We start from the raw sequence: 21948 nt of genomic DNA, 5'->3' as shown, positions 1-21948 counted from the left end.
GATTTTGATTTTTTTACAAAAATGTACAAAAAAAACTAAAATCACATAAATTGGTCTTTTTTTTCTTCCTAGAGTATTATTAACCTCAATAACATTAATTTCCAGTCAATTTAGACCATATCACAGCTTATAATATTGTTTTCAACATTATTGGCCAAAGGTTGCAGTGAGCCGACTGGTTACTAAGCGACAAAGCAGCGGCACAACGACACAGACACCACAGTATAAAGCACATCTATGACACATTGCCACACAGCAGTGGCAGAAATGAAAAGTAGTGCACCCACCCAGTGGGGTACGGCCAGCAGAGTCACAGTACTTGTTTACATAGTGGGCTACGGCCCAAGGAGACACAGTGCACAATCTTATTCACATTACACCGCACATAGGGCCTGATTCACATTACACCATAAAATAGTGTCTCTTATTTATGTTACGACACACAGTAGTGCCCCTTTTACACAATGCCCACAGTAGTGCCCTTTTACACAATGCCCACAGTAGTGCCCCTTTTACACAATGCCCACAGTAGTGCCCCTTTTACACAATGCCCACAGTAGTGCCCCTTTTACACAATGCCCACAGTAGTGGTGTCCCTTACACAATGCCCCCAGCAGTGGTGCCCCCTATGCAGTCCCCTTAGTAGTAGGGTCCCCTATGCAGTGCCCCCAGTAGAATGCCCCCCAGTAGTATGCCCCCCATTAGCATGCCCCCCCAGTAGTATGGCCCCCCAGTAGTATGGCCCCCCCAGTAGTAGGCTGCCCCAGTAGTAGCCCCCCTGTAGTATGCCCCCCCCAGTAGTAGGCCCCCCCAGTAGCAGGCCCCTCAGTAGTATGGCCCCCTAGTAGTAGGCCCCCCCCAGTAGCAGGCCCCCCCAGTAGTAGGCTGCCCCAGTAGCAGCCCCCCCCAGTAGTAGGCCCCCCCAGTAGCAGCCCCCCCAGTAGTATGCCCCCCCAGTAGTATGGCCCCCCCAGTAGCAGGCCCCTCAGTAGTATGGCCCCCCCAGTAGCAGATCCCCCCCAGTAGCAGGCCCCCCCAGTAGTATAGCCCCCCCTAGTAGCAGGCCCCTACCAGTAGTATGGCCCCCCGCACCCCCAGTAGCAGACCCCCCCAGTAGCAGACCCCCCCCAGTAGCGCTCCCGGCCCTTACACAAGTAATAAAAATGTACCTGTATCCCCGCTCCTGCGCCGTCCGCTCTGCTGAGCCTGTCACACGCTGCGGAGGGAGCCGGAAGACGGAGCTCATGTGTGAGCTCCAGCCGGCTCCCTCCGTGCAGCAGCCAATGAGAGTCTGTGTGACTCTCATTGGCTGCTGTAACAAACACACAGCTGCCGCTGGCGGCTGTGTGTTTGTGTCTGTGTAGGGCAGACCGCTATCACAGCGTTCTGTCCTACACGCGAGGAGCCCTGATGTCGGATTCTCAAGTGAGAATCCAACATCAGGCGGCCGCCGTTCGGCCCTGAACGGGGATCCGAGTCAGGCGGTGAACACCCGAACAAGGTTCGGGTGGACTCAGATCCCCAATATTCGGAGCGGTTCGGATTCCACAGAATCCGAACCGCTCATCTCTAAAAAATAGATATTCACATTACAATTGGAATACATTTTATTAAAATAATTTGAACCACAGAAATGACAGTATTTATTTGAATGAAAAAGAAATGTATAAAATATGTTATTGTTCCAATTAAAGTAGAATCTATTAAAAGTACATGACAGTGCTGTGCGTATAAAAAACAACAACTTCCTTCTAAACATGAGCCAATTAGAATGAAGACTATTAATAACAAGAATTTTACGTTTTAATTAATAACTGGGCATTTACAAGACAGGACACTTTCTGGTGTATTTGATGTAAACTGCTGTAATCATTTGAAACAGTTTTGTTCCTTCAAATAATTAGTGTAGTTCAAAGTCTGGGTAACATAAACCACACATATAGAGCGAAGCATGGATACAGTACCTACAGCTTTTATTGTTACAGCACCAAGATTCTGTCTGGGGGCAAGCCTTCCAAAGGGGCGCAACCATGCCCCCAAAATGGGGTTACCATATCTCATGCAGCAAACTCCTCCACAATCACAATTGGGCAGAAATTATGGAGTATATTTACTAAAGGTCGATTTTTATGTCAATTTTAATCGATTGAAATTGTCTCAAAATCGACTGTATAAATCACTGGCTAAATCTCTCATTTACTAACATTCTGTTTTGAAATAAATGTTAAAATCGATTGCGATGTGGGTCGATTTTCAAAAGTGTGAAAATGGATGATTTGGAATGTGCACTGCAAAATCACCGACAAAATCACCTGCAAAATCACCGACAAAATCACCTGCAAAATCACCTGCAAAATCACCGACAAAATCACCTGCAAAATCACCGACAAAATCACCGACAAAATCACCTGCACAATCACCGACAAAATCACCGACAAAATCGCCTGCAAAATCACCTGCAAAATCACCGGCAAAATCACCGGCACAATCACCGACACAATCACCGGCACAATCACCGACAAAATCACCGACAAAATCGCCTGCAAAATCGCCTGCAAAATCGCCTGCAAAATCACCGACAAAATCACCTGCAAAATCACCTGCAAAATCACCTGCAAAATCACCGACAAAATCACCTGCAAAATCACCGACAAAATCACCGACAAAATCACCTGCAAAATCACCTGCAAAATCGGCAAACGCTTCCTTATGTACTCCTATTGGGCAACATATACCAAATGCACCGTAAGCCACAGAAACTTATTATAAAAAGGCTGGCGCACACCCAAGCAGATTGAAAGGGTGTTTTATGGCGAGAGAGGAGGGAGAAGTGTTTAGCAGGAGACGGGGAACCTGATATACTGTAGGTGCTTAAAAAGTGATTTCTGCATTATTGTTGTTATTTTAAAATGTGTCTTATTTTTCATCTTGTCTAATTTTTTTTATGTTGTCTCTGTCAATGTATCTGCTTGGGATGTGTGTGTGCCTGGGGGCAGGGGCGTTTCTAGAGAGGAGGGGGCCCATGTGCAGTCTCCAACGCGGGACCCCCCCTTCTCCCCGCCCGGCGGCTGGCAGCGCACTGAGCTGTGCGCTGCCTGCGCCGGAGACCCAGAGTCTATGGTGTATGCACAGGTCAGCAGGAAAATGTCCATGGCGGCCTTTTCCCTGTACTGCGCAAACTACGGGAAAATGGCCGCCACAACCATTTTCCAGTCGTCTTACAGCGCCGGACCCCCGCGCCAACGTGGGACTCCGGAGAGGTAAGTAATATTATGGGTGCAGGATGTGCGGTGCGGGGCTCCCCTGGACCCAGGGGCCCATGTTCCCCGCACACCCTGCACCCATTATAGATACGCCCCTGTCTGGGGGAGTGTGTGTGACTTGGGTGTATGTGTGTGTTTAAGTTTTGTGTGAGTATTTAAGTGCATTTTGTGTATTTATGTTTATATTAGTTATGGAAGCTGCCAGGAGTGGGGTAAGAGAGTACAGGGTGGTGGAGGAGAGGGACCCAGGTGGTGAGGACAGTGTGATGGAGGAGGCAGAGAGCCAGGACACTGATTCGGGAGAGGAGCCTCAACCTTGCAAAACTAAATCTGGCCGCAATGTCGGGTGTAACTTTGAGGAGACTTGTGCGTTGGTAAACTCCTTGTCGCTTACCTCGGAGGAGATATTTGGTCACCAGACCCAATACACATCTGCGAGAAGAAATCGGCCATCTGGCAGGCAGCAGTTGATGCTGTGAATTCTATTGGGCATTTAAAACGCCACAAGCGCCAGTGTGTGAAGCATTTTTTCCGACACGCTACACCGTGTGAAATCCAAGATGGCCCCGGAACCTTTGGAGGTGGATTATAATGAGTATGAGGACGGGTCAAGGAAATTATGCCGCAGGAAATGGTGTCAGGAGGTAACGTGCAGCCATAGTGCGCCACATACGTGTGTCTCCTTTTATAGGCATCAGAATTAAGTTCCTACCAGTAGAACGTGTTTACAAGCTACAAGTCACCTGGTTATTAATAGTCTATTTATATGGGAATATTTCTGATAATTCTATATTCTGTTTAGAGGCGATTTTCAATCCGAGTGTTACTGTAGTAAATGAGAGAATCCTGTAACGGTCTGTGTGAAAGTATCAATGTTTGTCCGTTGGACGTTTTTGGTCAGGATACGTTTTATTGTCGATTTTATAGTTTAATTTGCCTTTAGTAAGTCCCTGATTTGCAAATCACACAGAAAATCACTGATAATCCAAAAAGCCAAAATTGACCTTTAGTAAATATACCCTATACCAATTTGTATAACCTACTAGCTGAAGCACCCGGCGTTGCCCAAGTTTAAATTAACAAGTTATTACATTTCATTATGTGATGGGTCAAAGTTCTGCCCAGCGTACACCAACGTGAGGCCCGACCGGGTCCGTAACCCCCCTAGTATATCTTCTGGGATCCTAAGTTACCAGTCTGTGAAGTTTTCATCCAAATTATATTATGTCATCCAAATCCATCCAGTGTAAGGCCCAGAACAGGTTCCCTGGGTCAAAGTTCTGCCCAGCGCACACCAACAGGAGGTCTGACAGGGACCCCAACCCCCTATTATGTCTTCTGGGAACCAATGTTACCATTCTGTGAAGTATTTGTCCAAATTACTGTACAATGTGATGTAGTCCAAACGGGCGTTTTTTTAATGGGTGCAGGGTGTGCAGCCCCTGGGTCCAGGGGGGTCACACACCACACACCCTGCACCCATATTATACTTACCACTCTGGAGTCCCAAGTCGGCACCGCTGTCAACGCTGTAAAAAACACCTGGAAAATGGCTGTCGCGGCCATTTTTCTGGCGTTTTGCACATTGGCTATTGGTATCCTGGTCTCTGTATATTTTATGCTTATTTCTCTACCTGCTAGTGTAGACATACCATCTGGCAGAGGTCCCTCTTTTTTCCATATACTGTATATGTGTTTTTTTAACTTTTTCATTACAATCTCAGTAGTACAGTATTTGGAGTTTTTCCCTTTGTTGGAGGACATCTGGGGAGATTGAGAAGTACGGTTATATGTGACGGCTAGAGAAGGAGTCTGTATTGTCATATGTCCATTAATCTGCCTACAGTCTGCATGTGCTCTCACTGCCTTGTAGGAGTCTAATATTTAGGTATTGATTACTAACATTACTACTCTCCAGAATCACGCTATTGGCTGTTTCTTCTTCTCTTGAGTTGTATGAAGGATAATAAGAGACTACATACTGTACAGTATACAAGGATTTCGAGTTTAAAGAAGAAAGAATAAGAATGATATATGAAATGATACCAACCTGAGCCACCATTGGTCATTACCTATAAGAGACTTAGGTTTATTATAGGTTTGTTAGCGCCTGTATTTATTTGCGTGGGATATTTTCTGATCTACAAGTATAAGGACGGCTTGGAAATGCGCTTGCAATATATAGTTCTTATCCTCTGTTTTCTGTCTATTAAAGCCATGAGACCACATCTGACCAGCCGGATGTCACATTGATTGCTGGTTCTCGGGGAAACCTATGTTCTGATCACCCACAGTCCTTCTACAGACCATCTCTCTACTAAAAGCATCTCCGTACCTGTGATAGCGCCCCCTGGCCGCTCGCACCATACGACATGTCCGCTATTTATTAGATTAATCGAGTACATCGAACAGGATATGAACTGCTCGCTATTCTTGTGGTTGGTTTTTTCAACCGCTATTTTGCGAGCAATTCTGAGTTAAAAAAAACCAAGTGACGTGGTCAATGACGCTGCTGTATTAATTATGCACTCCCTTAAAACGCCCATTTTGACCTTTAAGCACGCCTGCGGTTGAATCCCACTCCCCCGTTTTCAAGCACCTTCCCCTGTTACCACCCACATACGCCTCATTCTGTCACTCAAAATAGCAGGCACTCGCTATATAGCGTACAAACGATTTTCGGCCGCACTGACTGGTTCGCGCATGCGTACAAAAATCCGTACGCATGCGCAGATGTGCGAACATCGCTCGGAACGAGCGTACTGCCGCTAGCGAGCGGCTCTGAATGAGGGCCTAAATGTGATATTGATATTACAATGTTACCATATAAAATATTATACTGTCTGCACAGTTACACCTGTGAGACACCTCACAGCCACGAGCCACCAACTCTGCACATTTCCCTTCAAATCCAAGAGAGGTGCACAGGAAAACGACCACCTTTAGGTCTCGTATTCGATATGTGCAGTGGAACATTGCCTCTGCCCACCGCGGAGAACAGGATATGAACCTAAAATTCTTAAAGACAGTTTTTTTTATATTTATTTAACAAATAAAATCATCTTGTTACATAGAGATTCCTTTTTGGAACGTTTTATTATACAGATACGATCCAGGAAACTCAGAAATCCAGAAATGAGAATCTGATAATTACTACACACGCCGTCGATGGTCGATGGTTTAAAGTCATCTGTAGAAAAACCATTGGCAGTTGAGTCAGCAATGGTTTGGTGCATGCATGGAACGTGGACGTATATGATTGCAAACACCTCTGACATCGGACGTCTGCCACTAATGTGCTGCACCGGGCCTCCCACATCAATGGCAGAAACATCGGTCACAGACCATCCATGACTGCAAACCATCAATGGTTGATCGCTATCTCTACAATGAAGTTTCTTGATCGTCAGATTAATAAGGTGGGTATATGCCTCCGGCAGCGCGGGTAAAGATGAGGCTGCTTTCTAAATATCTTTTAGTATATTTTTAAGCACCAAATTGCAGAACGTAGTGCATGTTGGGACGCGGCTCCGGATCGGTGCAGACGTCAGTGAGTGTCTTTTTACATAAGACGCCTCCTTCGTCTTTTGTATAATTTCGCACAGCCGCTGCGTCCGTATGAACAGCGTCCATCTCTGAACCAGCCCCATAGATCCCAAACAAGTACTGTTACCACATTTTAAAACAGAAGTTGATTGTGCATTTTATATAGGACTTAGGGCCTGATTCAGAGCCGGACGCTATTGCGGTCGTTCGTCCAGAAAATAGGGATGGCTATTCAAATGAACCGTTCGCTCTTTGCGGTCTGTATGTCTGAACGAGCGAACAAAACTTGCGGTCGTTTTTTGAAAAAATACGCCCCCTGGCCGCTCGCATCCTACGTCATGTCCGCTATTTATTAGATTAATCGAGTACATCGACCAGCGTATGAACTGCTCGCTATTCTTGTGGTTGGTTTTTGCTACCACAATCTTGCGAGCAGTTCTGACTATAAAATAACCCAGTGACGTGGTCAATGACGCTGCTGTATTAATTATGCACACCCATAAAACGCCCGTTTTGACCTTTAAGCACGCCTGCGTTCGGATCTCCACTCCTCGTTTTCAAGCACCTTCCCCTGTTACCACCCACATACGCCTCATTCTGTCACTCAAAATAGCAGGCACTCGCTATTTAGCGAACAAACGATTTTCGGCCGCACTGACTGGTTCGCGCATGTGTATTACGATCCGTATGCATGCGCAGTTGGGCAAACATCGCTTGGAGCGAACGAGCTGCCGCTTACGAGCGGCTCTGAATCAGGCCCTTATATCAGAGTATATATGAGATCTCTATTTGTGGATGTATTGATATGTTTTGTGGAGGTATGAATGGTCTCTCTTCATGTCCTTGTTGTATAAACTCGTTTTACAATCCATATCTAATGGTCTAACTCAATGTCTTCCCTAGAGCATGTAGAAATTGCCTATAAAAAATCTTCTGAATGATAGCTTGAAAGTTAAACTTTATTTGTGATAAGATTGGGTAAAACTTCCCAAAACATTATGTATTTGACACTTATCTTTTCAATACCGTTCAACAGCCACATTGCAAAGAGCCCTATTAAAATCCTCCTTCTGGCTGCATATTTTGGGGTCTATTTACAAAGCGTTTTTTTTGCAAACCGCCACTTTCAACCAGGTTCAACCACAGAATTCAAAGCAGCACTAACAAGAAAAGCGCGGTGTGCTTGCATGTACTGTAATATTAGTGACGCTTTAAATTGTCAGGTAAAAGCCTCTGGTCGGTAAGTATAAGAGTTATGAGCAAATCCAATTGCAAGGTGTGAATCCAAAACTGAACCAAACACGGGGGTCCGTGCACTTCTCTAACAATAATAATCCAATAATTAAAGGTTGAACATTTGGGGCTTCAGTCACCTGTTTGGGGTGAGATGAGAGTTGTTCCTGTACCGATATCTTGGGATACTTGAAGAAATAAACATTTTCAGCTGTCCTAATAAAAACATGAGATGAATGGTTCTGTTTTTGAGAGAACCAAAACATACCCGAACTTAAGGGTCTGAGAGCCCGATTCAGACGCGCTTGCTAGGCTGCGTTCGCGCGCAGCCTGCCAATGTTTGCAGTGCGCGAACTAGTCCATGCGATCGGGAAGCGTTCGCTCGCTGCGCACAGCCACCTCACTAGAATGAGTGACAGGAGAAGCCGTTGGTGGGTGGTAACAGGGGTTGGTCTATGGAAACGGGGGGAGTGGTGGTGCGAACGCAGGCGTGCCTGAGTGTCTTAATGGCGTTTCACAGGTGTGCATAATTAAGGCACAGAGTCATAGTACACGTCACCTGGTTATTTTACACACTGAAGCTCTCGCAGTGCTTGCGGTAGGGTATGGTCAGCCACAAGTGCTGCGTTCGCTTCCGATGGTACTCGATGTTACCGATGGTTGCATACACTTCCTGGGGATGACGTGTATAAGTGGGCGTCTTAAGACAAGCTGGTGGGTGTCTGCATACACACCGCGATGGCACGCCAAGACATAGTGGGCGTGCTAATGCCTTGCCGTGTGATTGCAGGATTTACATACTTTCGCTGCGTGGGAACGCATCTAGTGAGCGGGTCTGAAACGAGCCCTGAGTCCCAGTTTCGGAAACACTTTGGGGTTCCCAGTAAAACAGAGTCCTGACTTGGGTCTTATTGTAACTTGGATTTTAAAAAAAGTATCTTGTGTGTTTTGTATTGCATGTAAGTCCCTCCAGCGTGATTTCAGGGCTGTGAGGTGGAGAAAATTGACTAGAAATTACCGTTATTGATGGTATTAATCCTAAAGGAACAAAATAGGTCTAAATTTCATGATTTCATTTATTTTTATACATTTTTAGAGAAAACCAAATCTGAACCACAACACTTGAGGGTGGTTTTGCCATAACCAAAATAGGACGATGATTTAGGACCAAACCAAAAGGGGTCTGCACACATCTCCAATAAAAACCTCATTTATTTCTGAAACAAATTAGCTGATGATACAACAAAACACCCTATTCCAGCAGCTCGCCCTACAGGGATACAATATAACTGTTAGGAATAGTTTCAGAAATGTTCCCATTCATTAGCTCCTGTGAGCTGCCTGTTGGAGATGTTTGTGTTGTAGTTTAATACAGTCACCTCAACTCAAATTGGAAAAGTAACTTATACTGGAGCTCTCCTTAATGGGAGAAAATGCAAATTATCATGTTGCCATGTTGTCCTATATGTCCTGTAAGAACCAACGAGACTGACCCCCGTGTTCCCGAGGCATCTGACCATGGACATTTACTTACTGTCTTGCTCAGTAGAAACATGAGTCCACCTGCTATAGGTATCGCCATGCGCATTGGAGGCGACGATCCTTACTTCATACCTCGTATATGGCTGGAGATCTTTAATGGTATAGGTGAAGGAGGCACTGGGGCCTGAAAACAAACTGCAGAGGCAAAATAAAACAAAATGAAATAATTCCACCATACATGACGGCGTTATTATGATCATTAATAGGGCACCCCATATACTGTATTTAGGTAACGGGACAAAACGGAATGGTTACAAATCTGCTTACTCTGTGACTTTGTCGGTGGAATCCGTGGATCTCATCTGGAGCCGATAGCTGGGTAAGCCAGGAGCATTATAGCGAACTGGTGAAGACCAGACAACCTGAAGACTGGTTGGGTTGGCAGATGAGAGCCTGGGAGGCAGAACGCCATCTGGAGCTGCCGGAAAAACATGGATGAATTAGAGCAGAGAAAACTGTGCAGAACATATGCCGGATTACTCTGCAATGCTCCGTATACTGGAAAAGCTTCTCCTCAGGATCAACAGCAATGCTAACATGGACCATTTAATTTAATGTTTCACTGCTGAACTAGCTCCACACCAAATCTTATTTCTGCATTACCACCAGGCTAGCAGGGTTAAAATAGCACTAAAAATATATCTTTACCTGTAGCAACAATTTTACTCTTCATGCAGATAAACCTCACTTTTATGGTACATAACATTTAAAAGGCAGCGTTTTAGTGCAAACTAAGCAAAGAGTAAATATATGGTGTGTATTATGTGCCCCCAGAAAGTCTGCTCTTTTTTCCTGTCCTTATGTTTTCAATTCAAGATACAGCTATGACTTTTGTTGGGGCTGTTTTGCTCATAGGCAAAATAGACGGTAGATTATGGGAGGCGCACAGCGAACTGTACTAGTAAGAGAGGCACTAGGCAGAGGCACTAGGCAGAGGCACTAGGCAGAGGCACTAGGCAAGAGACAAGTTCCTTCACAAGATGACATGTACGAATGAAGCTAAGGATGTAAACTGTTCAGAGAATGCATCACAGTAAATTGCACTTCAGGAGCATTATATATATACACACACACACACACACACACACAAAGGCGTAATAAGATAGGTAGGGGCTCCCTGACGGCCGGCAGCGTACTGATCACAGCAGTAGACTCTGGGCACTAGTCTGTGCCCAGAGTCTACTGTGCAATGCGCAGGTCACGGGAAAAATGGCGAGGCAGCCATTATCCCAGTGATTTCCCTACTGCGTATGCCGGGAAAATGGCCATTTTCACAGCGATTTATGCAGCGCTCTACAGCCGACGCGGGACTCCAGAGAAGTATTAAAAATATGTGTGCAGGGTGAGCGGTGTGTGCCCCCCTGGATCCATACACCCTGCACCCTTTATAGATAAGCCCCTGCACACACATGATTTGTTGGAGACTGCAGACACCATAAGGCTTTAGGAATACTAATAGTGTATAACAGCATCTCAATTAATTTAAACCTTTATTTAGGGCGCAGCGGAACCCACAGCTATAGCGAGTGGCCATGATGATGGTCGCGATGGCCAAGACCATCGCGACCATCGGGCTTGCGACCCAAACAGAGCCGAAAGCTCTCCCACTGACATCACTTGTGATGTCAGTGGGGCCACCCCCAGACGGTAGGCGCTCTCATGGGAACGCCTCGGTCTGGGCAGCCACCCCCCCGGCCCGCCCACCAAAAGGGGTGTACTGTCACTCAACATCGACAGCACGCCCCCTTTGGTATGAGACCCGGAGCGACGGATTGCCCGTCGCTATCCGGGTCTCGCGCATACGCACGACGGAGCCGGCTCCGTTGTGCGCATGCACTCTGGTCCACCATCAACCCGTTTGTGAGCGCTCAGCGCTTGCGTCCGGGTCTGAATCAGGCCCACTGTGCTACAGCACAGCACAGACAGTGTAATGGTTAGCATTACTGCATCACAGCACTGAGATTGTTGGTTTGAGTCCCACCACAGCCCCACTGTGTGGAGTTTGTATATTCTCCCTGTGCTTGCGTGGGTTTCCACCTGGTACTCTGGTTTCCTCCCACACTGCAAAAATAACCCTAGTGTGTATGTGATAGGGAGTATAGAGTGGGGCAGGGACTGATGTGAATGACCAAATATTCTCTGTAAAGCGCTGCAGAATATGTGTGTGCTATATAAATAACTTGTAATAATAATAATAATAATAATAATAATAATAAAAACCTCCATTAGGGTGCCACTACCAAAAGAGCACTGTGTTAATAAAAAAAAAAATAAAACACTGTTGTGTGCATTAGGGAACCATCACTAGGAGCACTGGGCCTGATTCAGAGCCGGACGCTCTGACCAGAGCGCTCGCTCTGAATCAGGGCCGTCCCTCCTACCTAAACTTGGAGCGGCCTCTTGGATGCTCGCATAGCTGTGGGTTACCACCCACAGCTTATGCGAGCGTCCATGATGATGGTCGCGATGGTCAAGACCATCGCGACCATCGGGCTTGCGACGAGACCCTGCGGTAGGGTTTCCCAGCCACAAGCCCTGGAGTGATTTTGGGAACGCCTCCGTCTGGCAGACACGCCCCCGGCACGCCCACTAAAGGGGGCGTGCTGTCAATCAACATCGACAGCACGCCCCCTTCGGTGTGAGACCTGGAGCGACGGCTTCCCCGTCGCTCCCCGGGTCTCGTGCATGCGCACTAGGGCACCATCGACCCAGCGAGCGGGTCTGAATCAGGCCCACTGTGTGGCACTGAATTGTTTGTTCAGGCACTGTGTTAAAAAAATAACATCATTAGGGTGCCATTGGGGCATTGTGAGGAACTGTGTTATGTGTTCAAGCATTTTGTAAAACTAACAAAACATTAGAACCACTGTGTTAAAGGGGCACTGAGTTATTAAAAAAAAACTTCATTAGGGTCCCACTGCCATAAGAGCACTGTGTGTTCTTTAAGCAGTGTGTTAAAAAAAATAAAATAAAAGACTGTTGTGTGCATTGTGTTAAAAAAGCCATTAGGGTACCATTTCTAGGAGTGCGGTGAGGCACTGTGTTGTGTGTTTAGGCACGGTGTTAAACAAAGTCTTTAGGGTGCTATTACTAGAAGCACTGTGAGGCAATGTTTTGTGTGTTCAGGCACTGTGTTAAAAAAATATTAAAATAAAACTGTTGTGTGTTCCGGCACTGTGTTATAAAATAATGTCCTTAGGTTACAATTACTAGAAACACTGTGAGGAACTTGTTGTGTGTTAAGGCACTGTGTTAAAAAAAACCTTCCAATAAAACAGTTTTGTGTTCAGGCAGTGTTTAAAAAAATAACATCATTAGGGTATCATTACTAAGAGCTCTGTGAGGTACTGTGTTGTGTGTTAATGCACTGTGTTAAAAAAAACTAAAATAAAACACTGTGTTGTGTGATCAGTCACTGTAATAATTGATAACATCATTAGGGTACCATTACTAGAAGTACTATGAGTCTATATGGATCAGTCGATAGGAAAGCAGAAGCAACAACCCAATACTAGTGCTGCAGCTGCTGCCAGTCATGATTGTATTTAACATCTACTAAAGTCGGTGTGCAAGTGAAAAGAAGGTTTAAGAAAGGGCACCTGAAATCTAAACAATATTTCACAATGTTAAAGAAAACATCTCTAATAATAAAAGGAATAATTAAGGCCAAAAAAAATAATATTGCCAACATTGACACCATTTCCATGACTCAATCTAATACATTAGGCATCAATAGAATGGTAAGGGATTATTTTAATGATAATGTACAAATTAGCATGTCATACAATCCCTTTAAATTCTAAAAAAGGGAATTTGGGTCCCCTTTTATAAACTAGCTTTGCTTTAGTAAAGCTACCCGCCCTCTTTGTGTGTACTCTGAAAGGTTGATAAGCACAGCCTTGTGTGCTACTTCCTCGAAATGTGTTAAAAGTCATGTTCATAAAAATTAACTACAAATTCTATGAAGCAGACCTTTGTTGCCAATTATAACTAATACTCTTTTCAGACATAAATTCCCAGCTTCAACCCGACTCGTAACACCGAGCACAGGTTGAAGCTGGGATACCCCTTTCACACAAGAGCCGGGCCATCTACCCAGGTTGCAAGTCCCTCGAAAAACCTGCTAGCTAGCTGGGTAGCAGACCCGTGACTGTAAACCCGGGTTGCATCTTTCAGACTTACACCAGACCCACTTTGATGCGTGTTCACGCGCAAAAACCCAGGTATTTGGCATAAGTCTGAAAGAGGTATAAGATACTTCTGTAACGGTGGATTCCAGTGGAGGATTAGCTAATATTATGTGATGATAATAACACTGATGAGGGTGTGGATAATAATGTATAATAATAATACAACTGTAGTGATGACGATGGGGTCCAAAAAAAACAAACACTTCAAACACAAAAGTGACAGTCCCTCTCGCCGAAGTGCTTGGTTTGTTAAACTGTGCATGTCCTTTATAATATACAACATAAGGGTGCGTGGGAGGGCCCAAGGACAATTTCATCATGCACCATTGTTCTTTTCATTGTACTTAACTGGGCTATCCTTTACTAGACGATCTTCTATTTTGCAATGCCAATTTCTTAGTTTTTCTTTTCTTTATAATTGTAACTGCTTCTCTTTTCATATAATCATTACTCAATTAATCCATCCATCCATTAAATCAATTAATGGCATGCTTTACCTGGCTTCTACACTATAGGTCCATGTTTCAGTTTTTCTTTTCTTTATAGTTACAGTATAACCGTTTCTCTGTTCGTCTCATTAATCAATCAACCAACCAATTAGTAAATTCATCAATCAGAGCTTTAACTGGCTTCCACTACATAAATAAAATAAAATATTTCCCTGTACTGGCCTCGGGACTCTGATCTAGTTTTTGATTCATGAAAACATTCTATAGCAGAGGTATCAAACTTGGGCCCTCCAGCTGCAGTGGAACTACACATCCCAGCATGCATTGCCACAGTTTTGCTATTAGGGCATGCTAAAACTGTGGCAGGGCATGCTGGGATATGTAGTCCCACAAAAGCTGAAGGGCCTGAGTTTGACACCACTGTTCTATAGCATCATATAGTTTTATAATATACTGCCAACCCGTCTTCCACTGCAGTCACTATGTTTCCTACAGTAGATGTGTTATTATTTTAAACTGCCATGTGTTTGTGCCCCTCCTCTGTCGCTTAGTTTAGCCACAGAAAAAAAGGATATTCCCTCCAGCACACTGCAATAATATCAGAAAAAATACTTGAATCCTACATGATAATAGAAATTCAGAGGTATTAGTTACATACATTTGCAAATATATTATTAAGCGCTGGGCCAGCGTCAAGGCTCCTCTATACCGGCGTCCCAAACATTCAAGGGTTCACATCTGAGGTGCAGAGCACCCTTAAAGAATCCAGCCAAGGACCATCCCCAGGGCATCACATGAAATGGGAAAAAAGGTGATAGTGAAGTGTAAAGTATAGATGTGTAAAGATAATCAATTAATATAATATAATGAGATAATTAAAATGACATAAATAATAAACAAACTAATAAAAAGGGGATGAAAAAGTATCTATGTAAATTAAGTGGTGATGGCCTGAAAAAGGCCCAGCCAGAGCAACTCCCCACGCCCAAACATTCACCCCAAACTAATTATTGCTACCAAATAGTAGCACTCACTCTGGGTCATATAATTACAAATTAATATACTGCATAATAACAGCACATATATATAAGCCGAGAGCTGACTCACCTATATACAGTGTGTATATATATATATATATATATATATATATGTGCTGTTATTATGCACTAAATCTCACGGTCCCTGCTTCCTCTCTAGTGGACCCTTCTCCCCTGCCCTCTGGTGGTGGGAGTACTACAAGTGCGGCAGCCTAGAGTAGCAGCAACCCTTTATCAAGCCCTGAGTAATCGGTACCAATGTATTGCTGATATGTGTTCTGTGATACACACAAGTTCAATACTAGTACACACCAGCAGAATCATTATATGAGGCAGATCAGGAAATGACACATAACGAGGGGTTTGGGTTTATTGTGGTGCACAGATTGTACAGCCGTACTCACAGTAACACCGGGGATGGAGCGGAGCATACAGTGGACTGTCCGGTCATATCGCGCAGCGGCAGTATGGGATAAACACTGGAGTCTCCTCGGAGCTGAGTACTAGACATCCATGTAGAACTGTGGCGCTCAGACACAGTGACAAGATGGCACCGCACATGCATACTAGCGCTGTCAGCGGCCATCTTGGTGTAGGACTGATGCTTCATGCTTCAGTAAAGGAGCATCATGGAGGTAGTGTAGTAGCGCTTTATACCTGGACTTATAACTTAATAGGTGATCAAATAGGACTGCCAGCTATTTAGTGTTCAGGCTCCATGGGGGAGATGTATCAAGGAGTGAAAAGAACGGAGGAGCTGAGAAGTGGACAAGTTCCCCGTAGCCACCAATCAGCTGCTTCCTAAAAAAATAAATAGGTAACTGTATCGGAAATGACATTTATTTTACTGCTTTAAATAGTCAGTTACCCTGTTGGAAAACAAAATAAATTCTCTTCACTTTTGTTTTCTGCAACTAAACCACAATATTTCGGGCACCAACATTTTATTGTGCGCTAGGCTGGGCAGCGTGACCATACCTGTGAAATGATTATGTACAATGTTCTCCCCAGGCTGCTTTCTGCGGGCGCATCGCCCGGCAGAAGCAGCCTACCTCCCGCCACTTTTGCCCGCCGACCCCCACTGTGGAACGCTGACCTCTGAAGTGATCGGAGGCTAAAGAAGCCTCCGATCGCTTCAGAGGCAAGCGTTCCCAGTGATGCACTGCGCGGGTGACGTTATGACATCACTCGTGACGTGAGGAGCCTGCACCACGCGCCTGCTGGATCTAGTTAGATCCAGTCAGCGCGAGGCAACGGGAGTGGGAGTGCGAGTGGCCAGCAAGTAAAGGTAAGTGCTGGGCTGGGGCCAGGACCAGTCTGGGGGCACTGCATAAGGGACCAGCCTGGGGGCACTGCATAAGGGACCAGCCTGGGGGCACTGCATAAGGGACCAGCCTGGGGTCACTGCATAAGGGACACTTTAAACCTGGGGGCACTGCATAAGGTGCTAGCCTGGGGGCACTATTTAAGCCTGGGGGCACTACTTCAGCCAGGGGGCACTGCATAAGGGCAAAGCTAAACTACAGGGGCAATGCATAAAGGGGAAAACTACAGGGGCACTGTATAAAGGGCACAAATACAGGGGGCACTGCATAATGGCCACTTTTGACTGAGCGCCAGTGGGGGAGCAGCCTGAGACCTGTCGGGCTGGATTGGTAAGGGAGATACCCCTTTCCCCTGCGCGTGCATAATTGCGAAGGCCCCCACCCGGGTACTTTTGGATGCCACCTGGCTGGAAAAAATTTCTGGGGAGAACACTGATGTCTTATATGCACCATAAGGTCTATATTTATATATACTGTACTGTATACTATATATCTATATATATATATATATATATATATATAGATACATATAGATAGATATACAGTAATGTGTATGTAAAGGAAAAAGTTACAATTACTTGGTGTAAATAAGTTTCTTGTTGAGCCAGCTATGCTAGATGGGGGCATTACTTAGCCAGCGAATGTGGTTCTCAATGCACTTTCCCCAGAGAAGGAAGAAAATGAGCTTCTGACATAGACTGTGTTTGAACTCTGTGTATTTCCAGATTATTTATTTTGTATCTCTAGTGTTCATGAAATATTATCCACACACAATTCCTCTGAGTAACTGTCAGGACGTTTTTGCATCTGCCAGTGCGGATATGGGCACGATTCCCCTCTATCAGTGTACAATGAGGAGCGTTGATGAGAAATGAAAGTCTACATAGTGAAGCCATAACGGGTGCACTTGAGATATGCAGATACTGGCAGGCTATGAATACACATACAATAAATAGCACCACAATGTGTGCTCATGATAAACTGGGTCATTCCCCGAATATCTTCTTTCAGAGTTTAATATAGGAATCAGTGCTGAAATTGAGTTGTGCCAACAAATAATTCAGGACCCGGCTGCATATTATTGCTGGGAGGCCGCCGAGCGTTTTTTCCAAGCATGACGAGGGAGGGGAGATGGCAGAAGATATGCCGGAGAGCAACTTAATTCTTTATTATTTATTATCCATCGGCCCGTGTAGTGCCGTGATTACATATACATATTTATATTTTACATTCATTGTAGTGTATTTTGTATGGATCTGTTTCTCAACTTCACATTAAGAAAAGGCTAATACTGAGTCTACCACTCACAGATTGTAAGAAATTGCAACAATTTAGTTGTTTTATCAGCTTGTACAGCTAGTAATTTGTACACGTCTGTCACGCTTGGGGTTATGAGTCCGGACCCGTGAACTGGGCTGATGGGCTACAGCGGAATAGTGGTGGTTATATTATTTTTTTTATTATTACCAGTTATTTATATAGCGCACACATATTCCGCAGCGCTTTACAGAGAATATTTGTCCATTCACATCAGTCCCTGCCCCAGTGGAGCTTACAATCTATGTTCCCTATCACATGCACACACACACTAGGGTTAATTTTTGTTGGGAGCCAATTAACCTACCAGTATATGTGTGGGAGGAAACCGGAGTATCCGGAGGAAACCCACGCAAGCACAGGGAGAATATACAAACTCCACACAGTTAGGGCCGTGGTGGGAATTGAACCCACGACCTCAGTGCTGTGAGGCAGTAACGCTAACCATTACACCGTCTGTGCTGCCCACTATATCAGGTGTCTTCTCATGGGGTCGTACCCATGCGGAACATGCCTGGTGCCTTCAGAGAGGTCAGCGACATCTGGAAGGATCCCAGTCTGCCCCTGGAACCAATTGAGTGGACATCAACCCCTTACCCTAAATATAGGGATAAGGGGCTGGAATACTCAATTGGATCTAGATTCCTCTTTGAGGGTGTAGCCTTCAGTCACCCAGGTCCAGTAATCCTTTTGCAACATCTGCATGATCTGCTAGCATATTCCAGACGGGCTACCAATTATCTGTCCACAGCAACCGGAGTGGGTGCTGGAGCAGAGACTCAGTACAAAGGGCAGATGTACTATTCTCTGGAAAGAGATAAGTTGGAGAGTGATAAATGACCAACCAATCAACTGTCATCTTTCAAACACAGCCTGTAACATGACATTTAAGAGCTGATTGGCTGGTAGTTTATCACTCTCCACTTTATCACTTTCCAGACCTTAAAACATCTGCTACTAAGAGAGGTCCCTCAGGGCAACAACCACCATCCCACAGGGCAACAATCACCATCGATAGAGGTACCAATGGTATAGTGAGTAGAGGGACTAAGAGTCGGTCAGGAGCTGTGATGCTGAGCGTAAGCAATGCAATTACAGAGCAGAAAAGTGATCTGAAGTACAGTGAGGTACAGTCCACTTGTACCCACAATGATCAGGAGAGTTGTACTTAAAGGACTTCCTTGTAGTCATGATCACTGTAGATAGTAGACTTGGCATCTAGAAGCACTGGGGAAGGATATATGACACCCAGGAGACTTCGGCTGGAAACAAGGATAAGTCACATGCTTGGTCCTTGCTTGAACAGTATAGGGACCGGAAATAACAGACATGAAACTGGATTGGAACTATTGACTTGAACCAGACTGGGGATGGAGGCAACAGCCACTGAGCCGGAATTGAACTGCAGGCTTGAAATGGATTTGGACCGGACAGAGCAGCAGCCAGCCAAAGTGGAACTGCAGGCTTGAACCGGAATGGGGCCGGAGAGAGTATCAGCCAGCCGGAGTGGAACAGCAGGCTTGAACCGGAATGGGGCCAGAGAAAGCAGCAGCCAGCCGGAGTGAAACTGCAGGCTTGAACCGGAATGGGGCCGGAGAGAGTAGCAGCCAGAGTGGAACTGCAGGCTTGAACTGGAATGGGACCGGAGAGAGCAGCAGCCAGCTGCAGTGGAACTGCAGGCTTGTACCAGATTGGGACCGGAAGTCACAGTAGTTGCACCAGACTTGGAACGATGCTTGAACACAGGCTGGTTAGGTGCAGGTTAAAGGAGGATACAGCACAATGAGTGGATGGAGCAGACTCAGAGGTGGCAGCTTGCAGGAATCCAATAGTTTCAGGCAGTAGATCGGAGGTAGCACTTACTCATTAATGAGTGAGATCATTGGAAGATAAAGAACCACATTGTTCTGATCATGTGCTAGTGTTAGGTGCAGCCTTAAATAGGGCGCTCTTGTCAGGGATAGGCTGACGTGGTCATGTGAGTGCAGGAGACAGCTAGAGACTGGATACTGGTGCTCACCTGATCAGAGACAGCATGGCTGTGCCTATGACCTTCAGGAATGAAGTGACCCACCTTGATGAAACACCGCTGGTTTTGTGACAAGGTCATAACGCAAATTTTGCAAATATTCTTGAAAAAAACTAATGGAACTTCATGTCTATGTCATATTTTCCAACTCTGCCAGAATTTCTGGGAGACTGCTGTTGGATTCTTGGAGGGTAGTCTATGTAGTAAATTAAGACATTTTTGTTGGACCGGCATTCGAAAACTCCTAACAGAAAATGAGTTTAAAAAATAAATGGAAACTATTAAAAATGAGAGGCTTGGAATGCTTTAAGTTAGTTGTATAGAAGTTTGTGAGGAACTCTAAAAAACATTCCAACTACAAAGAAATTATGTAAAATATGCTAGAAAAATACAAAGCATTAGACTGTTCAATAAGATGGAGTGAGCACTATCTGAATGATCATTTGGAATAGATTCCTGAAAACCTTGGATCCGTTAGTGAGGAGCAAGGAGAAAGAGTCCACTAAGACATAAAGGAGATGCAACGATTATACCAGGGAAGATGGAACATTAACATGAAGGAAGGCTTTATAGTTAGCACAGTGTCTAAACCAACCTCTCCATTTAAAAAAAATTGTAATAATAATAATAATAATAATAATAATAATAATAATAATAATAATAATATTATACAGGTTGAGTCTCCCATATCCAAATATTCCGAAATATTTTTAGCATGACAGATAGTGAAAACTTTGATTTTTGATGGTTCAATGTACACAAACTTTGTTTAAGGCACAAAATTATAAAAAATAAAGTATAAATTGACCTTCAGGCTGTGTGTATAAGGTGTATATAACACATAAATGCATTCTGTGTTTAGATTTGGGCCCTATACCTAAGACATTTTAATATGGTATGCAATTATTCCAAAATACAGAATATTCCGATATCCAAAATACCCCTGGTCCCAAGCATTTTGGATATGGGAGACTCAACCTGTATTACAATACAGCAGGAAACAAGATCAGATAGAATTTCTGGGAAGCTGGCACCATTTAAATTTGAGGAACGTAGGACAGGTTTTTATAGTAACAGCAAGATGCAAATTCAAGAAATTAAATGTAGAAAAATAAAAATAAGCTTTTAGGAATTTTTTTTTTTTTATATATTTTCATTAAACAGAAAAAGTGATCAAAATCTCATATTTATGTTTTTTTTTTTTTCGTTATTTCTCCCAAGAAATATCTTTTTACCAAACATCCACTAATTCTAAACTGACTTTTATTTCCTAAGCTTTCTGCTGGTCTCTTTGATGCTGTTTTAGAAAGAAGTTTCAGTTCACCTTAAAAAGAAAAAAAAAACCCCTGAAACTTCTAGTCTTGAGGCAAAATAACGTGTATTTAAGATTTATATACTGTAGAATGTCTTTGTTTTGAACTTGAGCAGCCTGAGAAACTTCCCTATTTTCCATCATTTGTTCCTCTATGTTCTCCTGATTATTATGCAACAACGCCTCCAACTTGTGGTTCCATTATTTAACGACATGCAACGCCATAGCTAACCCTTCCTGATCAATCTCCAATCCATACAGGTTTGACTGATAAAAGAGCCAATTAGAGTTAAGCAAATTAAGGGACATCACCAATGTCAACCAGTTATTAAAGCAGTACCGAGTTTCGTGCATGCCAAATAGAGGCTCAATCGCACAAATATAACCTAATGCTGACTGTAATTATATAGAGTAGGATCACACAGAAAGGGGATAGTGATGCAAATAAATGACGTACAATGACATGGAACGGAGGGCCCTGCTTAAGTGATCTCACCGCAAACAGAACATTCCCTGTAGCCAGGGGGTTAGTGGGGATCGCCTCCGCCAAAGGCTCCATATATAAAGCTTATTAGCATATCCTATGTAAAAACATTTTAGGACATTTTTGTTTGGAAAGTATTTTCAAAGATAATTTTATTCCTAGTCCTGGATTTAGCAGCTGCATAAAACATATCTGTAGGGATTTCAATTTTGCTAAAATGT

General features: G+C 44.2%; 1 protein-coding gene across 1 annotated transcript in view; it reads right to left on the bottom strand.

The window, feature by feature from the left end:
• Positions 1 to 21948, bottom strand: part of LOC148454303 (usherin-like) — a gene marked incomplete at both ends in the record, with an annotated part of 948215 nt that overhangs the window by 288574 nt on the left and 637693 nt on the right. Inside the window, 2 exons of the mRNA XM_088461074.1 lie at positions 9577 to 9719; positions 9852 to 10002. Coding sequence (XP_088317200.1) covers positions 9577 to 9719; positions 9852 to 10002 — 294 coding nt within the window. The remainder of the gene's footprint in view (positions 1 to 9576; positions 9720 to 9851; positions 10003 to 21948) is intronic.

This window comes from Taudactylus pleione, unplaced genomic scaffold (assembly GCF_031769625.1).
Source record: "Taudactylus pleione unplaced genomic scaffold, aTauple2 ptg001012l, whole genome shotgun sequence".
Taxonomy (NCBI): domain Eukaryota; kingdom Metazoa; phylum Chordata; class Amphibia; order Anura; family Myobatrachidae; genus Taudactylus; species Taudactylus pleione.
This window is presented reverse-complemented; position numbering and strand designations above follow the sequence as displayed.